General features: G+C 44.3%; 1 protein-coding gene across 1 annotated transcript in view; it reads right to left on the minus strand.

Moving 5' to 3' along the window:
* Positions 1-16,888: 16,888 nt before the first annotated feature.
* ZNF462 (zinc finger protein 462) overlaps positions 16,889-22,045 on the minus strand; it is a 150,064-nt gene continuing 144,907 nt past the window's right edge. Inside the window, exon 13 of the mRNA XM_080986653.1 lies at positions 16,889-19,815. Coding sequence (XP_080842779.1) covers positions 19,602-19,815 — 214 coding nt within the window. The 3' untranslated portion in view covers positions 16,889-19,601. The remainder of the gene's footprint in view (positions 19,816-22,045) is intronic.

Raw genomic sequence — 22,045 nt, forward strand, 5'->3', positions numbered from 1 at the left:
ATAGAAGAATGGAGGCCTTTCGTGGGCTACTTGAAAAATATTATAGTCAAATGGAATTGCAGGCCGGATTCAAGATAAAAGCGGCGGAAGGAAAATGATAAAATAATAGAGGTCATATTGTAATAGATAAAGAGATAATGCAGTAGAAAAGGTTTGAGTGAAAACACTGTGGAGGGGGTGGGTAGGTAGTCAATTTTTGAAACAATATAATTATTTGATATGAAGTTTATTGTGAGAAATGTTTGGAAAATTTAATAAAAAATTATATTCCCCCCCCTCCAAAAAAAGAAAAAAGAACCCGGAACCTTCTTTATGCAAGGTAAAAGCTCTCCCATGGAGCTATGGCTGTTTAGTTTCAGTTTGGTAACCCTGTCTTTCATTCCCAGCTTGTACACATTTTTCCCCTTTTTGTCCAAGACTCTCCAGTATTCCTTTGTTCAAACTGATACACAGATTCAGGATTACCAGTAGGCAGACACATCATCAGCCCCTTCTTGCATGAGCACTGGCATGACCTTGGGGGAGAAAGAGCATAGTTCAGTGACAGGGCATCTTCTTTGCATACAGAAGGTCCCAGCTCCAAGCTTATGCCGTAGACCTCCCTACCGCCCACCTAGAATCCTGAAACGCCCACTAGTGGGCTGTAGGGACCAGGCTGACAACCCCTGATGCAGACAATTCTGATCAGGGTGCCAACTTGGGCCCCAGGGTATGGGTGCCCAATGGCACTCGCGATGTAATGTGACCTCGGCCCAGTATACCTGAAGGAGCATCTCCACCCCCATTGTTCTACCTGGACACTGAGGTCCAGCTTCGAGGGCCTTCTGGCGGTTCCCTCATTGCGAGAAGCAAAGCTACAGGGAACCAGGCAGAGGGCCTTCTCGGTAGTGGCACCTGCCCTGTGGAACGCCCTCCCATCAGATGTCAAAGAGATAAACAACTACCTGACATTCAGAAGACATCTGAAGGCAGACCTGTTCAGGGAAGTTTTTAATGTGTGACATCTTAGTGTATTTTTGATCTTTGTTGGCAGTCGCCCAGAGTGGCTGGGGAAACCCAGCCAGATGGGTGGGGTACAAATAAATAATAATAATAATAATAATAATAATAATAATAATTAACATGCACAGCAGCGCTTCTGAGGCCTGGCAGGACCTCCAATGTGATCTCCGAGGCCTCGCAATACCTCCAATGTAACTTCTGGTTTGTCCTGGAAGTCATGGCCTCCGACGTTGTCTCAGAGGTCTTGTTGCGCCTACACAGCAACTTTAAGTAGAAGTCACATCGGAGCCCGTGCAGTGGGTGCCGAACACCCACAAAAAAGAAAGTTCTGGGTGCCCAGGCACCTAGGGCCCCCCTTAGTTGGTGCCTATGGTACGGATCCAGACACAGCTTTCTATGCCTTTGTGGCCTCGCAAGGGTACTACCATCACTAAGGGAGAGAGACCTGCTGTACACATCACTTGGGAAGACAGGCGAACGAATATCAGTGTACTGGAAGAAGCAAAGATCACCAGTGTTGAAGCAATGATTCTTCAACATCAACTTCGTTGGACTGGTCATGTTGTGTGGATGCCTGATGATCATTTTCCAAAGCAACTATTCTATTTCAAACTTAGAAATGGAAAGCGTAATGCTGGTGGTCAACAAAAGAGGTTTAAAGACTGTCTCAAGGCAAATCTTAAAAAATGTAGTATAAACATTGACAACTGGGGAAACACTGGCCTGTGAGCGCTCCAGTTGGAGAACAGCCTTTACCAAAGGTGTCATGGACTTTGAAGACACTCGAACTCAGGACGCAAGGGAGAAACGTGCTAAGAGGAAGGCACGTTTGGCAAACCCTGACCATGATCAACTCCTGCCCGGAAACCAATGTCCCCACTGTGGAAGGACTTGTGGATCCAGAAGTGGCCTCCACAGTCACTTATGGACTCATTGTTAAAGCCGTGTTTATGGAAGACAATCTTACTCGGCTACAAGTGATCACCATAAGAAGATAGCCTCTGTAGACAAGACGTTTAGGGACCGATGACATCAGTGCTCAGGATGCTTTGCCAAGTGAAGTGCAGCGGTATTCAATATCCTACACTCTGATGACAGTACGGTCAGAAAGAGGTTCGTTCGTTCTATTTGTGTTTTAGTGCCATGGAGCTTAATGCTAAATGAAGACATTCACAGTTTTGTCTCCTAAGCTATTAATCATCAGGATGTAACCACACAGGCTGAGAAATTTGGTAGCATTCCAGATTTTCTCCACCTATCTGTAGCATATTACGTTTAAAACGGTATCATATTTTTCAAAAAATAAAATCGCAATAGATTTATTGCAGAGGGCAAGCTGTTCCATCAATCTGCTCTGGCCTCCTTAAAATTCGCTCTGTAAAAGTGGCTTTTATCATGTGTACTAAAGTTTCCCTCCTTGATCCATGCTCCATGGCAGGTGATAGAATGAAAATTGTTCTGTGCTGGTCTTGCATGTCCACTGACTGCCCACTGGCGCTCTTTGCCCTGGGCTGAAGGTCAAGACAAAACCAGCTATTCTAAGCAATTCCATGTCTGCAGGGGGGGCTCATAGTGGTCAACACCTTGAAGGTGTGAAGGGAAGAGTCTCATTTGTCAATCAAATGGGGATAAATAGGTGGCATGCATTGCTGAATCACGATGGTTCTCAGCTCATGTCTACTGTGGCAGGAGCTGGGGCCGAGCAATGGGAGCTCACCCCGTTGCGGGGATTCGAACCGCCGACCTGCTGATCGGCAAGCCCTAGGCTCAGTCGTTTAGACCACAGTGCCACCCATGCAACTCCACGTGAATAGAAGCTCACTTTTTGAATACTGTGGTATCTTGGTTTTCGAGCGTCTCAGAAGCCGAACGTTTTGGTTTCCGAACGCCAAAAACCGGGAAGTAAATGCTTCCGTTTTCAAACGCACCTTGGAAGTCAAATGGCTTCCACTGCGCATTTTTCAGTTTTCTCAATTGACCTTGCAGCCAGGCCTTTGCGCCTCAGTTTTTGAACGTTTTGGAAGTCGAACGATCTTCTGGAACAGATCACATTCGAGAACCAAGGTACCACTGTAATAAGAATTATATGTCACCAGGTGGGGGGGGGGCACGAGGCTTTTAGAGATGCTTAGGTGGGGCATGGCCCAAAAAAAAATAGGGTTGGGAACCACTGGCCTATCCAGAGGAGGACACACAGCTGAATTCACCCAGGTGCAATTTCCCCCACGTCCGCTACAGAAACCATGTCGCAAGGAAGACGGAGCTGTTTTGCCAACGGTGTTCCTAAAGACCACAGGGGATTTGACAGCGCCTTCATTATGCTGCGTGAGCCTGGTCCTGCCCCTCTCCTCATTTCCTTCCCTGCGAAACACCCCCCATATGTTCTCCTAACCAGCAGCAGGTGTGCTCCATTACTGCCTTCGCACGGTGGGAGGCTGGTTCCCCCACTGCGGCTCTCAGCTTGCAGAGACAGGGAGTCCCAGGGCCCTCACACTTTGCTCGCAATGCAAGAGGGAAAAGCGATGCCAGCACACTCCGGGAGAATTCCAGCGTGGAAGCTGCTTTGCGCAGACCTCTGAGGAATACTGCCGGGAAACCGCTAACACTGTAAATTGTCTCAAATACTCACTTAACGTATTTAAAGAGCAATTATGGTATGTTAAATGAACACCAATCAACTGTAAAAACAGCAGTTACAGGGGTTTAATAGGTATATAAAGGAGAAACCCTCGCTACCCTTCAATTAATTCTAAATCACACAAGAAGTGTAACTCGAATGCTTATTGCTTATTAATACATAAAACATGTGTGGCATGTTAAAACGTTTAATTAGCATTTTAATAGCAAGCCGAACATTAAATATCAAATTATTGCAAAAGCACTTGTTGATCTATTTAATCAGCGTGCTAATAGACCTATCGCATGTGGTGCAAAGGTCAGTCTGGAGGACTTGCTCCACGCTGGCATTTAGATGCCCCCATTGTCGCTCTTCCCATCGGTGTTTATGTCAAAGCCTGGTTCAGGGCAACAGTATCTCTGGGATGAGTCCAATTGGCTACATGGCTGACTTGCGCTAGAAAACGACTGTCAGGTGCCAGTGCCAGGCCTTGGGCTCTCAAATTTTGGCGGCTCCTTGGGCAATGCTAAAATTTGATGCCCCCCACCTCTCTCACTCCATTCCATAGCATTGGTTGGTGCCCCTGCAGCGTGGTGCCCAGTATGACTGCAGCGGTTGTGCCCCTACGAAAAATGCCTCTGCAGGTGCACTGTTAGCCAGGAGCTATGATTTCATGTGAGATCAAAGCTCTGCTTAAACAAGAATTGTTTCTCAATTTGATCCTTTCACATGGTTTTGTACGTATCATGGTATTTTATGCGTCATGACTTGCTGTTATTTTTATTGATCATAGCTTAGTAATTAATTATTATGATTGTTAAGAGTGCATTTCTGTTTAATTACTATTTTTGAGAGTTAATTTTATTGTGTACTATTCTAATAGGTTATTGAATATTAGTTTATTTGACATATGTCGTTCCATTTTAGAGTCATGCTTTATTGCGACTTTTTTTATTGGCTCAGATTAATATATGGTGTGTGTTCTTTGTTGTGTATTTTGTTGCTGTAAACCAGTAATATAGAAAGGTAGTATGCAGATTAACCCCTTCATGGATCACTGCCTTGCCGTGACGAAGGGGCTTGAATAACTCAGAGAAGCTATGAGCTATGCCGTGCAGGGCCGCCCAAGATGGACAGGTCATAGTGGAGAGTTTTGACCAAACGTGATCCCCTGGAGCAGGAACCGGCAAGCCACTCCAGTATCCCTGCCAAGAAAACTCCATGGACAAAGACAACAGGCATATAAAAGATATGACACTGGAAGATGAGCCCCTCAGGTCGGAAGGCGTCCAGCATGCTACTGAGGAAGAGCGGAGGACAAGTACAAGTAGATTCAGAGCTGGTGAAGCGGCTGGGCCAAAGCTGAAAGGACGCTCAGTTGCGGATATGCCTGGAAGCGAAAGGAAAGTCCAATGCTGTAAAGAAAAATATTGCATAGGAACCTGGAATGTAAGAACCATGAACCTTGGTAAGTTGGATGTGGTCAAAAATGAGATGGCAAGAATAAATATTGACATCCTGGGCATCAGTGAACTAAAATGGACGGGAATGGGCGAATTCAGTTCGGATGACCATCATATCTACTACTGTGGGCAAGAATCCCGTAAAAGAAATGATGTGGCCCTCATAGTCAACAAAAGAGTGACAAAAGCTGTACTGGGATGCAATCTCAAAAATGATAGAATGATCTCGATACGAATCCAAGGCAGGCCTTTTAACATCACAGTAATCCAAGTTTATGCACCAACCACTGGTGCTGAAGAAACTGAAATTGACCAATTCTATGAAGACTTACAACACCTTATAGAAATGACACCAAAGAAGGATGTTCTTCTCATTATAGGGGATTGGAATGCTAAAGTAGGGAGTCAAGAGATAAAAGGAACAACTGGCAAGTTTGGCCTTGGAGTTCAAAACGAAGCAGGGCAAAGGCTAATAGAGTTCTGCCAAGAGAACAAGCTGGTCATCACAAACACTCTTCCAACAACACAAGAGACGACTCTACACATGGACATCACCAGATGGGCAGCATCGAAATCAGATTGATTATATACTCTGCAGCCAAAGATGGAGAAGCTCTATACAGTCAGCAAAAACAAGGCCTGGAGCTGACTGTGGCTGAGATCATCAGCTTCTTATAGCAAAATTCAAGCTTAAACTGGAGAAAGTAGGAAAAACCACTGGGCCAGTAAGATACAATCTAAGTCAAATACCTTATGAATACACAGTGGAAGTGAGGAACAGGTTTAAGGATTTAGATTTGGTGGACAGAGTGCCTGAAGAACTATGGATGGAGGCTCGTAACATTATACAGGAGGCAGTAACTAAAACCATCCCAATGAAAAGGAAATGCAAGAAAGCAAAGTGGCTGTCCAACGAGGCCTTACAAATAGCGGGGGAAAGAAGGCAAGCAAAATGTGAGGGAGATAGTGAAAGATACAGGAAATTGAATGCCGATTTCCAAAAAATAGCAAGGAGAGACAAGAAGGCCTTCTTAAACGAGCAATGCAAAGAAATAGAGGAAAACAATAGAGTGGGGAAAACCAGAGATCTGTTCAAGAAAATTGGAGATATGAAAGGAACATTTCGTACAAAGATTACCATAATAAAAGACAAAAGTGGAAAGGACCTAACAGAAGCAGAAGACATCAAGAAGAGGTGGCAAGAATACACAGAGGAACTATACCAGAAAGAAATGGATGTCTCGTACACCTCAGGTAGTGTGGTTGCTGACCTTGAGCCAGACATCCTGGAGAGTGAAGTCAAATGGGCCTTAGAAAGCACTGCAAATAACAAGGCCAGTGGAAGTGATGGTATTCCAGCTGAACTATTTAAAATTTTAAAAGATGATGCTGTTAAGGTGCTACACTCAATATGCCAGCAAGTTTGGAAAACTCAGCAGTGGCCAGAGGATTGGAGAAGATCAGTCTACATCCCAATCCCAAAGAAGGGCAGTGCCAAAGAATGCTCCAACTACCGCACAATTGCACTCATTTCACACGCTAGCAAGGTTATGCTTAAAATTCTACAAGGCAGGCTTAAGCAGTATGTGGACCGAGAACTCCCAGAAGTGCAAGCTGGATTTCGAAGGGGCAGAGGAACCAGAGACCAAATTGCAAACATGCGCTGGATTATGGAGAAAGCTAGAGAGTTCCAGAAAGACATCTACTTCTGCTTCATTGACTATGCAAAAGCCTTTGACTGTGTCAACCACAGCAAACTATGGCAAGTTCTTAAAGAAATGGGAGTGCCTGATCACCTCATCTGTCTCCTGAGAAATCTCTATGTGGGACAAGAAGCTACAGTTAGAACTGGATATGGAACAACTGATTGGTTCAAAATTGGGAAAGGAGTACGGCAAGGCTGTATATTGTCTCCCTGCTTATTTAACTTATATGCAGAATTCATCATGTGAAAGGCTGGGCTGGATGAATCCCTAGCCGAAATTAAGATTGCCGGAAGAAATATCAACAACCTCAGATATGCAGATGACACAACCTTGATGGCAGAAAGTGAGGAGGAATTAAAGAACCTTTTATTGAGGGTGAAAGAGGAGAGCGCAAAATATGGTCTGAAGCTCAACATCAAAAAAACGAAGATCATGGCCACTGGTCCCATCACCTCCTGGCAAATAGAAGGGGAAGAAATGGAGGCAGTGAGAGATTTTACTTTCTTGGGCTCCATGATCACTGCAGATGGTGACAGCAGTCACGAAATTAAAAGACGCCTGCTCCTTGGGAGAAAGGCGATGGCAAACCTAGACAACATTTTAAAAAGCAGAGACATCACCTTGCCAACAAAGGTCCGTATAGTTAAAGCCATGGTTTTCCCCGTAGTGATGTATGGAAGTGAGAGCTGGACCATCAAGAAGGCTGATCGCCGAAGAATTGATGCTTTTGAATTATGGTGCTGGAGGAGACTCTTGAGAATCCCATGGACTGCAAGAAGATCAAACACATCCATTCTTAAGGAAATCAGCCCTGAGTGCTCACTGGAAGGACAGATCGTGAAGCTGAGGCTCCAATACTTTGGCCACCTCATGAGAAGAGAAGACTCCCTGGAAAAGACCCTGATGTTGGGAAAGATGGAGGGCACAAGGAGAGGGGGACGACAGAGGACGAGATGGCTGGACAGTGTTCTCGAAGTTACCAGCATGAGTTTGACCAAACTGCGGGAGGCAGTGGAAGACAGAAGTGCCTGGCGTGCTCTGGTCCAGGGGGTCACGAAGAGTCAGACATGACTAAACGACTAAACAACAAATGCAGATTAAAAGTGAAATGAAGTGGAGCTCATGACAAAGGGTGGATCTACACACAGGTAAAACCCCCCGCTATAAATAAATCAGTAATTAAATCGTTAGATCAAAAGAAAAAAATCACTATGTAAAAATCGCTTAGAATGTTCCCCCTCTCTGGCGCCATCTGGTGTTGCATATTCAAATTCAAAATGTTTTTTGACAGCTTTGTGCCACTTAAGCCAGCTTGCTGTCCTCAGGTGTGTTGAAGGAAGAGTTACCTGTTGTTCTGACTGGCTTCTATACGCAGAATTGGAGGGGGATGCAAAAAGCACTTTTGGTCACTCGTGTCACCTATGTTTCCCTGAACAGGGCTGAGTCCAGGAGTGTTATTGCATGACAAATCATGTGCTATATATGCCAACATCCAAATAAACAGATATCTCAACAACGTCTCCAGATTAACTTTCAACTTGCTTGTCTCCCTCTAACCCCAAACTACCCCCAGACACCTGCTCAGAGTTTCCACTTTCTCCTTGGGGTTAGAAGCTGGAACAGAGACCCAGAGCTGCATGTGATCTCCACCCGAAACCCTGAGCACCTTCATGTAGATGTCAAAAAGCACTAAGGACCTTAAGACACACCCAAGGCTAAGAGGTGGAACATAAATCCCACAACACCCCCTTGTGGACCTTCTCCTCCAAATAGGATCATATTCATTGCAACACTGGGTCCCAAAATGTCATTACAGAGAGCTGCACCAGAAGGAAACTATGAAAAGCCACCAAGAGGTTCAAGAAAATCAGGAAGGTTGTCCATTTCCCAGTATAAGTCCACGGTTTCCTTGTCCATTTTTGCCCCAAATGTAAGCCAGAAGACAGACTGGAACCAGACTCTCAACCAGCCTCCCCAAACCTCATGAAAAAATGCCAGGTTTCAGGAATGGGATGGGGAACAAACCCAGCTCTATCTTTTGTGACTGCCCACCTTAGCTACTAGGGACGCGGGTGGCACTGTGGGTTAAACCACAGAGCCTAGGACTTGCTGATCAGAAGGTCAGCTGTTCGAATCCCCGCGACAGGGTGAGCTCCCGTTTCTTGGTCCCTGCTCCTGCCAACCTAGCAGTTCGAAAGCACGTCAAAGTGCAAGTAGATAACTGGGTATCACTCCAGCGGGAAGGTAAACAGTGTTTCCGTGAACTGCTCTGGTTTGACAGAAGCGGCTTAGTCATGCTGGCCACATGACCCGGAAGCTGTACGCCGGCTCCCTCGGCCAATAAAGTGAGATGAGCGCCGCAACCCCAGAGTCGGCCACGACTGGACCTAATGGTCAGGGTTCCCTTTACCTTAGCTACTGTTTTAGAAGACTATAAGGGCACTATCTGGCCAAAATTGGGAAGAGTTGAACAAAGGGCTTGTATAATTCACCCCTTTCTCCATAATTCAAGCACTGACAACAAGCTTAACAAAGTAGGCGGCTTAGTTTCTTTCTGTGCACATGGCAACAGATACAGTACATGACAGGAAGAAACTCTGCCAGTGAAGTTTCCTGTAGGAATGCACCTCCCCTCAAAGAGAGCTGCACCCGTCTAATTTCTGCCTGCCTTTAGTCTGTTGAAAGAGAAAGGAGCTCTGTCCGTCGTTGCTGTGAAGGACAACGAATGTAATTCCTGGCCAGAGCTTCCCAGACTGGATGAGGCAATCTTTCCCTTAAGGCCCTGCTCTGACGAATGGAAGCTGACAGCTTGGATGGGATCCACTTGATTTTATCCAAAAACTGATCAGAATTTCCCCTCCCCCTAATCCAATTACTCTGTGGTGTAAATTAAATTAAGCCGCACAGTTATCAGCAGCAGCAGCAGCAACAACAAAAGTCACACTCCTGAGAGGAAGCATTAACTTAATTGCTAATCGGTGCTGCCAGGTTGCAACCCTGGAAGGCTTCCCCTTCCCCTCTGCTGCAGGCGGGAGTCAAAAGGACAGCTTTCACAGGATCTTATGAAACAAGGCTGTGTTCTACATACAGCCAAAGACAATTTGCAACACCAATAAAGCTGCAACTACCCCATACATATTGGGACACGGGTGGTGCTGTGGATTAAACCACAGAGCCTAGGGCTTAGCCGATCAGAAGGTCGGTGGTTCGAATCCCCTCGATGGGGTGAGCTCCCATTCCTCGGTCCCTGCTCCTGCCAATCTAGCAGTTCGAAAGCACGTCAAAAGTGCAAGTAGATAAATAGGTGCCGCTCTGGCGGGAAGGTAAACGGCGTTTCTGTGCGCTGCTCTGGTTCGCCAGAAGCGGCTAAGTCATGCTGGTCACATGACCCGGAAGCTGTACGCCGGCTCCCTCGGCCAATAAAGCGAGATGAGCGCCGCAACCCCAGAGTCAGTCACGACTGGACCTAATGGTCAGGGGTCCCTTTACCTTTACCTTACCCCATACATTTAAAGCACATTCTTTGCACACACGCACACAAACACACACACACCCCGGCCAAAGAATCTTGGGAATTGTAGTTTAGGTGTGCTGGGAACTGTAGTTCCCAGGATTCTTTGAGGAACATCATATATTCAAATGTGATTTAAATGAACGGTGTGGTTGCAATCTCTGTTGAGGAGCAGCAGGAGCAGGAGCTGAACAGCCCCCCCCCCAAAGCAGCCCCAATGTTGGTCTTGAGGTTATTGCTGTAATCTGATGTGTGTGTTTAAAACCACAAAGTGAAGATACCTGGGACTTTGCCAATATTTTACCAATGTAAAAAGGTAAAGGGACCCCTGACCATTAGGTCCAGTCATGGCTGACTCTGGGGTTGCGGTGCTCATCTCGCTTTACTGGCTGAGGGAGCCGGTGTACAGCTTCTGGGTCATGTGGCCAGCAGGACTGGGCCGCTTCTGGCAAAGAGCAGCACACGGAAACTCTGTATACCTTCCCACTGGAGTGGTACCTATTTATCTACTTGCACTTTGACGTACTTTCGAACTGCTAGGTTGGCAGGAGCAGGGACTGAGCAATGGGAGCTCACCCCGTTGCGGGGATTCGAACCGCCAACCTTCTGATCGGCAAGTCCTAGGCTCTGTGGTTTAACCCACAGCGCCACCCACGTCCCCCTTTTACCAATGTAGTGCTGAGCATTAACGCTTTTGTCAGCTTAATGCTGGCTGTGTGAAACAAAAGGACTTCGATATAGAACTGAAATAGCTCAGTTGGTAGAGCAGGGTCGAGCCCCATGTTGAGCAAAAGATTCCTGCATTGCAGAGGGTTAGACTAGATGACCCTCTGGTCCCTTATCATTCTATGATTCTGCTTCATTGCAGTGACTTCCCCACACTTGTGCTAACTTGTCACAACTAGAGATGGGAAGGCCTGGGGAAAAACCCGGAAAAATTGGGGGGACAGACAGGTTTTTTTCCAGGCCTTCCCATATCTAGTTACAACAATTGCTTTCTTTGGTAATCTACACCTTTCTCCTCATCCCCTTTGCCAAGGACACACACACACAAACACAAACCAATCAGCAGACCACAGTAAAAAGAAAGAGATAATCTGGGTGTCAGAGAAGGACGTATTTGTGTAAGCACCTTGCTCCTCTACACCCCCTCCCACCCCAATCAGATTTCTGCTAATGTTGTCCTCAGATCTGTGCTACTCGTGTTTGTTCTATGGTTATTTAATTGAGAATCTCAAAGCCTCCTCTTTGCAAAATGTCTTTTGCATGAGAATCAAAACCATCACCTCTTCCCCAAGAACAAATTAGCCACTTGTACACAGAGTTCTGCCCCTGACTTGATTGATACCGTATGTAATTATGGTTTGCTCCTTGAATTCCGAGCGTGTAATAGCCCAGATTATTTCTCTAGAATAACTGTGATGTACAAGTGTCTAACTTTCTTGTAATTAGCCGGCACACATCTAATTGGGCATTAAAGATCTTTTGTGGATGTCATTTGCAGCTAGCCAGTTAGGACAAAGCTGCTTGGCATTTATAGAGCGACGGTGGGAGTACAAACTGCTTCGCACGCCTTATCTCAGCGACGCTTACAAACAAGCCTGCAAAATATTGTTTTATTATTATCTCTTCGTTGCAGATGCTCCTGCTTCAGAGAGACCGTGCCTTGCCTGAAGCCATATTCAGACATCATGGCATAGCTGAGATTTGAGTGAAGTATGGTATAGTGGTTAGAGCTCTGGGGGGGGGGGGGACCCAGCCATGACACTCGCTTGGGGAACCCAGCAAATCCCCCCTCCCTCTCAACCTAACCCACGTCACAGGGTTGCCTGCAAGTATAAAGCTGGAAGGAGAGACCATGGACTCATCTTCAATGGTAGGTTGAAACGTTAAAAACACGTTATAAAAAGGTGACACCAGAGGGTGCTGTAGAGCAGCAATCAGTCATCAATGCAAAATTGCATTGAGAGCTATATTATGGTTTTGGACTTCCGGGTCAGCGCCATTGGTGAATGGCGGAGTTCCTCCGACTGGAGGAACGGGCTCCGTGGAAACTGGGTCTTCCCGCCGCGGCGAAGGTGGGGACCCGCTAGAAATCCCAGGCGGAGGAAGCCTGGGAACGTGGGGTTCGGCAGGGCACCAGAAGCGCCCCCCTACTCGCGGGGAATCCCATCTAGGGGCTCCGGAGCGAAGTGGGGTGAGAAGCGCGGTGCTACGAACTGACTGCTACTTTCACGGAGTGAAGCCGCACAGCCATTGCCAGAGAGCGCTGACTTTTTCCTGTGGACAATTGGATTTAAAACAAGTACCCGTGAGTAGAAATGGAAAATTGGATCAAGAAATTGTTTAATTTGGTATCGAAGCGGGAAGGTGCAAACAGGAAGTCCGCCTTCCGCTTTTTTGTATATAGACTAAAGCAAAAATTTTGCAAGCTAAAGCCGGGAGCTGTCAAAAAAGACTAGTTCCTTCATTCAGAACTACTGAAACCCCCCTTGGAAGCAGGAGAAAAGGGGGGGGGGGGACTCTGTTTAACCCTGGCAGGAGAGGGAGTGAAGAAGGATAAGTTTCCACCGTCTCTAACCTGGGAACGGGGTGTCAGAGACAGAAACTGTTGGAGAGGTTCATTGACTGTGAACGTAATACTTTGACAGATAGCTAATGAAGAGAAACAAGTGGATTCTAATGTTGCCTTTTGCATTTTAAAGAAACAAAATATCTGAAAAACATCTGAAATATCTGAAAAATGAAAGTAACTTTCCTTTGTCTTCAAAAAAAAAAAAGGATACAAATAGTTTGTCTCCTCTAGAGGGAGCTTGCTAAATTGTTGCTGTAGGATATTTGAGACCCAACATCTGTGAGATTAAGACTGTGGGAACAGTCTTTTCTGACCCTGAACAAAGATGAGCTGGGAGGGAGACTGGGTGCTTGCTCTATGCAAGACAAATGCTTTGCTGGAACAGATGCATGAGAAGATGGACTTGATGAATGAGAAAATGGATTTGACTGTTGTGGTTGATAACTGTGGACAAACAGGGAACATTGATACAGAAATCATTCAGGAACCAACCTATGAATTTGTACTGACTGGGCAAGTGCAGATGACAATGGAGGAGGATGCGGCTGCACCTCAAATAGTACAAATGGAGAGACCCGAGGCCCTACAGGAGCATAAGCCGCTGTTATTGAAGATTGAAATTGGAGTGGGCCAAGGGGAGACTGGAGATGAGGAGATTCCTAGCTTTGGAGAGATCTTGAAATTTGATTTTAAATACATTTTGGATTATATCGAGGACTGTGGGGAGTGGGACTGTGGGGAATGGGCGAGCTGGATGAAGGGTGATGGAGACAATTTTGGGTTGGAATTCCCCAGAGAACTACTCCTCAATGAGAAAGGAAAGAAACTAAGACAGAGACCAACAAAAGACAAGGAAAAGGGCAAGCACAAACAAGATGAAGAAGAATTGCAGAAGGGACATGGAAGAGACTTAAGGGCTTCGGACATAAGGCTTCCAGGTTGATGGACTAGATGGAATGGACAGTAAGGACTGACACGACCCGAGACCAGGAAGAAGAGACGCTGGATGATGATTGAAAGAGAATTTATAATGGAAAGTTTGTATTTTAGAATCAGCTTAATGAATATTAGGGAAAATGTGGGAAGGAAACTATACGACTCTAGCAGAAATGTTATCAGGAGCTATGTATATTTGAAAACTAAGATTTAAGTCTTAAGGTACATAGGGGTAAGATAAGGTTAAATAAATTAAGATAATTTGAATAACAGAATATGGGGAAAGATGGAAAGGATTTGTTGAGTTAATTATTAGGTTAAATTGTTAAGATAAATTTTATAACAAAAATTGAGAAAGATGGAAAGAATTTGCTGAAATAATTATCAAACTAGAATACAAAAAGGGAGGTGTGAGGAGGTCAATGAAACAAGCAAATGGAAATTATGGATATGCAATTTGGGATTTGTGTTTTTTTTCCTCCTTTTTTTTCTTCTTTATTTTCTTTTGCTGTATTGTCGTATATTTTGTGCTTTTCTCTTTTTTTTCCTTTTTTTGTATTGTAGTGTTGTTGTTTTTATTTATTTTTCTTGTAATCCTGAAATTATCAATAAATATTATTTTTTTAAAAAGAGAGAGCTATATTATGGTTTTTAAAAGCGTTTTTGCAGACCAGTGTAGATCCAGCCTGCGTGCACCACCACTTTGAGCTCTTTTGAGGAACTGTAGAGGTATAAAGGCAAGAAATAATTTGAATTGGGAGCTTCCTAGTTCACAACTCAATCTCTTAGCCTGCTTTGTTTTGGGGTTTCTTTTTAGCCTCTTGGTTCCAAAAGCTGGGGCGGAAGGAGCCACTTCCAGATATAGTATAGCCCATGTATGGAACAACATGTTATTTCATCAGGTGTAGGTTTCTTTTAAGCACCAAAGGTCCATGAATGAAATCGTTGAAAACCCAGGATGCTGTCAATCAAGGAATCCTATTGACTTGTTGAACGTCCAGAATGTATTTGCTTCGTTTTGAAAAATAAGACACCTCCATAACAAAAAATCAATTGCACCACCATAGCGATTCAAGGGGTAAGGGAACTGGCAAATTGCAACTGCCTTTGAAGTCTGTTGCCTGATTTTTCCATAATGACCACAAGAGCTATTTTATTGGCTCGTGGGGCTAAATTGCACATTGAGTGCAACTCTGTAAAACAGTGCCTAGTTCTCCCGGGGAATGTGGAGAATCCCCTGCAACAGATGATGTTGTGTTCCTGTGCGTTGCAGCCTCCCACCCCAGCAAAGACGGTGAAGTAGAGAAGGGCTTGAACAAAACACAATGTGGTCATGCCAGAGTACACAGCAGATTAAATAATCTTGCACATTACAGGAGGGGAAAGATCACAACACAGGGCTGAAGTAGTTGTTTTTATTGCAGTAGCACATCTTCTCTGGTCACTGGCTGTGCTCTGGATGCTGCCAAGAGGGAGTTATAGTTCAGCAACATCTAGAGGACTCAGGGTTCCCCACACCTGCTTTCAAACTTGGGTCTCCAGCTGTTTTTGGACTACAATTCCCATTACTCCTAACCACTGGTTCTGCTAGCTAGGGATGATGGGCCTTGTAGTCAAAAAACAGCTGTAGGGCCAAGTCTGGGAAACACAGCATTAAGAGTGTGGGTGGGGAACCTGCTGCTTGGACTACAGCTCCCATCATACCTGACCACTGGTTGTGGTGTCTGGGGATGATGGGAAATAAGAGCCAGAGAAGATCTGGAGGGTCACAGGTTCACCCACTCCTGTATTAGTGCTGAACTAGGACTTGGGACACCCACTTGGTGGGACATGGGTGGCGCTGTGGGTTAAACCACAGAGCCTAGGACTTGCCGATCAGAAGGTTGGCGGTTCGAATCCCCGCGACAGGGTGAACTCCCGTTGCTCGGTCCCTGCTCTTGCCAACGTAGAAGTTCGAAAAGCACATCAAAGTGCCAAGTAGATAAATACTCTGGCGGGAAGGTAAATGGCGTTTCCGTGTGCTGCTCTGGTTCGCCAGAAGCAGCTTAGTCATGCTGGCCACGACCCGGAAGCTGTACGCCAGCTCCCTCGGCCAATAAAGCGAGATGAGCGCCGCAACCCCAGAGTCGGTCACAACTGGACCTAATAGTCAGGGGTCCCTTTACCCTTTACCTAGGACTTGGGAGATCCAACTACAAATCTCCATTCAGCCCTGAGGATCACCAGTTGATCCTGGGCCACTCCCTATAGATCTCCCAGACTCAGGAAGTTGCCGTGAAGGAGGGGGAGAACCAGGTGATTCTTGGAGGAATGATAGTATATAAATACATAAATACATGATTCTGTAAATCAGGGTTACAGCAAAAAAACTCTCCATTTCTGTTTGCAACTGTGGTCGCTGTCCTACACACTCTTCCACCCTGCCGTCTACTGACTACTCTGATTCAGATCAGCAGAAGAGAGCTCAATGGCCATTTCTTCACTGGTTTGTGCACTAGTTTAAGGCGTTTCCTACACTTGGGTCTCCAGCTGTTTTTGGACTACAGTTCCCAACATGCCCAACCTGCTGGCTAGGGATGAGATGGGAGTTGTAGTCTAAAAACAGCTGGAGGCCCAAGTTTTGGGAAACCCTGGTTTATAGGTCATTTTATCTATTGGCCTTAAACTGTTTCAAGGTCTTGCAAGGAGAATGGAATTGTTTTGAAAAAGGAAACAACCCCCTTTCGGCCAAGAAGGTGGAAGCACGGCCCTACCGTCGGGCAAAGTGAGGCAACTACCTTAGGAAGATCGTCAAGTGCAGTATTCCCCTAGAATAACCTGTGACTCTGAGGTCCAAGAGATGAAGCAACATTCAACCATCAGCCTAGACACCTACAATATGTGGAATGGGCAGGGGGAGAGAGTATCCCGTCCTTTGTCTCAGGCAGCAAAATGTCATGGGTTGGCCTTGGATCAAAGCATTCCTTCCCATGCCCATCTTGTGACAGTTTCCTTTACTTTGGACAGGTTTTCAGCAATTAACTGCCAATAACTGTAACTTGGGTGTTAAAGTTAATTTAGATTGAACCATACATACACTCGCTTTTGAAAAGTCTTTATTTGTTTTCTTTTGCCTTAAAAAAAGTTATCAGTGCAACATTTCAGAACTTCCACTCCTTGTACCACCAAACACTGAGCAGTAGTTAATTGTAATTAGGAAATACTGAGTTCTGAAGCCATTGGGTTATCATTTCGCTATTTATTTCCTTCTGTCAAACTCTGAAAAAGTCCTCTGTATAAATTAAACAAATGGAAAAAAAAATGTTATTCTCAATCCTAGGTCATCATTACAGCCAACAGAATTATAATAATGCATCTAAAATGTGTGTCCACAATATATCAAGGTATACATTTGGGAAGGGGGGGGGAACACAAGAAAAAAATATGACATTCTAGACTTGTTAAAAAGGATAATGGTCCCATATATTTATTAACAGGTTAGCAAAAAACAAAACAAAACAAATCCAATGGATTACAATATTTACATGTTATTTGAAAAATAAAGTAGTGATAAAAGCATGTCACAATCATTTATTTTTTATTTTTTTTCATCTTTTTCATTTTTGGTAACCATTACAAAACACCCAATCCAGGTATGGAACTGTTTAAATACATTTGAAATGAGGCCAATTAAAAAGAAAACATTCAGACACAAAATGTGTATTTATACTTGTCCTTCCAATGTGTTTTCCACACGACTCTCCCTCCCTCCAAATAAAAAGTAGAAAATAAAAATAATAACCCCACCCCACAAAGTATGAATCCTCAAAATCAAAACACCATGCTTTTCGAGTAGCACTTATTCCACAAATGCAACAGTATTATTCTTTTCTTTTCTTTTCTCCACCATCAATTTGATGAGAAGTTCTGTTGGATACTGACTTCTCAGCAACTTCCTGTCTCCCAACCACCCTAACCCCACCCCATATACCCCCCCGGTTTAAAAAAGCGCCAAACAAAAAATGAAAAAGGAAAAGGAAACCAAAACAACCCAAAGAGACACATGCATTTCTAAAACTAGGTTTCAGTCAAGTACTTTCTACTTTTTGGATAGAAACCCATTTGTTCACAATCAGACCATCACCCGTGGGTCCCGAGCTTGTGTTCTCACGTTCACATACGCCTTTTTTTGCATGAATAAGGAACACAATCTCCATCTCCACGTGTGCAAATTCCTATTTACGCTACGCTGTTTTTTTCTCATGCGAAGAGCTAACGGGAGGCAATACCATTAAGTTTATAGACTCTCACCTTGAAATCCACCAAGAGATTTCCAGGCCCCCAACAGTACAGAAATTGGTCACCTCAAGCTTTCAAAATGACGTGTTTTTCAATCAGCTCCCCCCTCCTCCCCCCAAAACGAGACACGCCACATACATAAAAAAAAGGAAAAAAGGAAAAAGGCAACCGTTCTTAATAACCAAAATAATAACCAGTGAGAGATGTTCAATTTGACAAGCAACAGAATGATTATGAGGACCCGTCTGATTGGTCCACAACCTGCATAGCTGTGCTGTAAGTTTGGTTCTTTAGTTTAACGGGGTTATTTTTTTTTTGTTTCTGTCTTTTTTTTTTTAAAAAAAGAAAACGTTACTTCTCTGCTAATTCCACATGTTAAAAACTAAAAAAAAAAAAGGGGGGGGGAGAAACACAATTCTATTCACAATAACTAATATTCCTTCCCAACGCCATCTCTTGGGTGGGTGGGTGGACCAGGGTGGGGGGGAATAACATTACTTTACATGGGGAAAGAAAAAACCCTTAATTGTGCTGTATTTGCAATCCCTCAGGCTGAGCAGACATAGACATGGGGCAAAACAAGAACGGCACAGAGTCAAGTCACATGACTTTGAAATAATAGCTGAACGCTAACAGCTTACCTGGAATAAAAGATGACAAGTCACAGACAGGTATCTAGGAACTCTCTCTCTCTCTCTCTCTCTTTTGTATTTTTTTTTTATACTAAAATAATTAAAAAAATCACAGTATTTTAAGAAATAAAACCCCCACAGGGATTTTGAGCACAATTTTGTTTTCCATTCTTTTAAAACTTTGTGGTTGTGTTTTTTTCCCTTCCATTCACCATCTTGCCCAGCAGTCTCTCTCTCTCGCTTTCTCTCTCTCTACATTTAACCACAATGACAACAGGTAGTACAGACAAATGCAGAGATTTGTATTTTTTTTTTATTTCCCTTGGTTAATTCTGAGGTACTAGGAAACAGGTGACTGTTTTAAGCAGTTCTTTCTTTCTTTCTTTCTTTCTTTCTTTCTTTCTTTCTTCTAAAGCAAGTCAGTCAGTCTGGAAAAGCATAATATGTTTATTAAAACTAGAAAAAAGGCGCCCACATTTGTGCGCCGAAAAGTTGTCCTCTACATCTTCCATCCTCGTGACGCTTCTTCCATCCTCGAAACAATCCGAAGTCTCCAGGGCAAAGCACGGCGGCATAACGCGAGGAATATTTGGGAGTTTGCTCCTCAAGTCCAAATGAACATAAACTTCCCATTGTCAAGATCCAGAAGAGTTGCAGAGATGGTACTGGAGCCACATAGTCCTCAATTAAATAAAATTAATATATGTACACACACACACACACGCACGCACGCGCACGCACACACACACAGGTACCAGTGCTTTGAAAATAGATCATTCAGTCCTAAAAGCAGCTTTGATTCTTCCTTGCCCCCCCTTCCCCACCCCACCCCGTCCCATCCATCACTGTTCAAGTAGGTTGTTTGAAATCACACCAGGTGCTCATTCGCTTTTGGCCTCTGCGTCCTCTTGGAGTGATTTATCAGCAGCAGCAGCAGCAACAATGCAGACAGCAGTTTCGTTCTTGTGGGAAAAGTCCACCACGATTTCCGCGCTGCTTTCCATCTCTTCTGCCAGTGGTACCGTAACATTCTCCTCCGCCTCCTCTTTCAGCTGGCTATCTTCAACAATCGCCCGCTTGGTTTCGTTCACAGCCCTAGAAATTCAGAAAACGGAAGGTGAGGCGTTTCGGACACGCGTTCTACGTAAGCCAATTTGTCAGCGCCGAAATGATATAATAATAATAATAATAATAATAATAATAATAATAATAATATATTATTTATACCCCACCCATCTGGCTGGGCTTCCCCAGCCACTCTGGGCAGCGTCCAAAAAAATATTAAAATACTGTAATACATCAAACATTAAAAGCTTCCCTAAACAGGGCTGCCTTCACATGTCTTCTAAAAGTCTGGTAGTTGTTGCTCTCTTTGACATCTGGTGGGAGGGTGTTCCACAGGGAGGGCGCCACTACCGAGAAGGCCCTCTGCCTGGCTCCCTGTAACTTGGCTTCTTGCAGTGAGGGAACCGCCAGAAGGCCCTCGGTGCTGGATCTCAGTGTCTGGGTAGAACGATGGGGGTGGAGACGCTCCTTCGGGTATACTGGACCGAGGCCGTTTAGGGCTTTAAAGGTCAGCACCAACACTATCGAGCGTCAGAACAACTTGGCCACAATAAGAAACTTTTGCCCGTGGTATGACTATTTTCCACCTTCCCATTTCGACTCTCTGGCACCCTATCTGCATAACCTAGCAATTCTAAAATATAGGTGAGTTTTTACTCTTGCAGGATTGAATGTATTGCCCTCAGCTGTATTTGAGGGACGATTCCAACAGATTCCACACAGAAAATGTCCCTGTGGAGATGGCAGTGCCAAATCGGTGGCACATGCCCTTCTGGCTTGCACTCTTTATAAAGACTTGAGGAATTAGATTACCACCCCTCTTTTATTGTCCATTTCGGGTCACCCAACCACTGCCACAGTGTCCTTTCTCTTGGCAGATCAAGATGAGCAGGTGACAGCAAAGGTTGCCAGGTTTTTAGCTGGGGCAATCAGAATAAGATCCACTATTTGACTATTGATTCAAAACCCTAAAATGTATTTTATATAACTGACTTTTTATTTCTATACTTTGTATATCGTACTGTTGCTTTATTGCTATGGCTGACGCAAATAAAGATTCATTCATTCATTCTACGTAAGCCATACCCCCAAGTGGCGGTGGCTAACGAAAGGAAGCCATTTTATCCGAAAATAAATCAATGGGTCTTTGCCATAGTTCCTTGGCCCTGCCTTAAGCCAACACAAACAGCTCATTACTCCTTCTGATGTTTTCCACACGGTCTCTTAAAGTGGTGTGTTGGTAAAACTTCTCTCTTTCGGAACGGGACAGAATAGCAGTGGCAGCGTAATTGGCTAAAACGAATTCAGATTGATCCATTGGCATCCATTGGAAGAAAACGGAAGGATGGTGGTATTGTGAAATGCTTGCAAGCTTGAACTTTATATGCACAGAAACGGAAAGACAAAGAGACTCCAACTAAGGAAGGATGGCTTACAAAAACTGATGGGACTATGCAGAAATGGCAAAACTGACTGCTAAAATAAAGAGGACAAAATGATACTATCTTCCTGGAAGAATGGAGGCCATTGGTGCATCACCTATTGAACTATCATTCTTATATGAAATCACGCACAGGATTTGAGATGTGAGCGACGGAAGAATGTAGAGAAAGGGCTTTGGAAGCTTAGACAATAAATATAAATGTGTTTTAATGCAGCTGCTATCGGGGGAATTAAAGGGCGGGGGGGGGGGGGGACGGGACCAGGGAAGAAGGGTCGGGAAGTCAAGAAAAAAACGTGTAACCAAAATAATAATAAATGATTGGAGTTATGTAATAATTTGGGAAAATTCATAAAAATCATTATAAAAGAGAGAAAAGCTTGCAGTTTATTGGTTGTGGGCATTGTTCCAGAATGAACCATTTTTATGCAAAACTGCAGCAAGTTACTGTTCTGATTGGATATTTATTTATTTAATTCCTATACTGCCCTTTATCTGTGGATCACAGGGTGGTTTACAACATAAAAACCCGTAACACAGCAACAAACAAAAACAATACCCCCCCCCCAAGTTTAAAAGGCCATAGATTATTTAATTGGCCAACCAAAGACGACTGCTTCATGTTTGACTGGATCATTGACAGTGTATATCCATTGAACTTTTCCTTTGGGATTAGGCTATATGGGGATGGTTTGTTATTAAGTTTAAAAACAAGCTAAGGAGGAGAAGGAGGAGGAAAAGAAGGAGGAGGCTACGTAGAGAATCAGAGGGCCTTGTCACCCTGACTAAACACTATTTTTCTATATTATTATTATTATT

This window comes from Podarcis pityusensis (genome assembly GCF_964106645.2).
Source record: "Podarcis pityusensis genome assembly, chromosome: 17".
NCBI lineage: Eukaryota > Metazoa > Chordata > Lepidosauria > Squamata > Lacertidae > Podarcis > Podarcis pityusensis.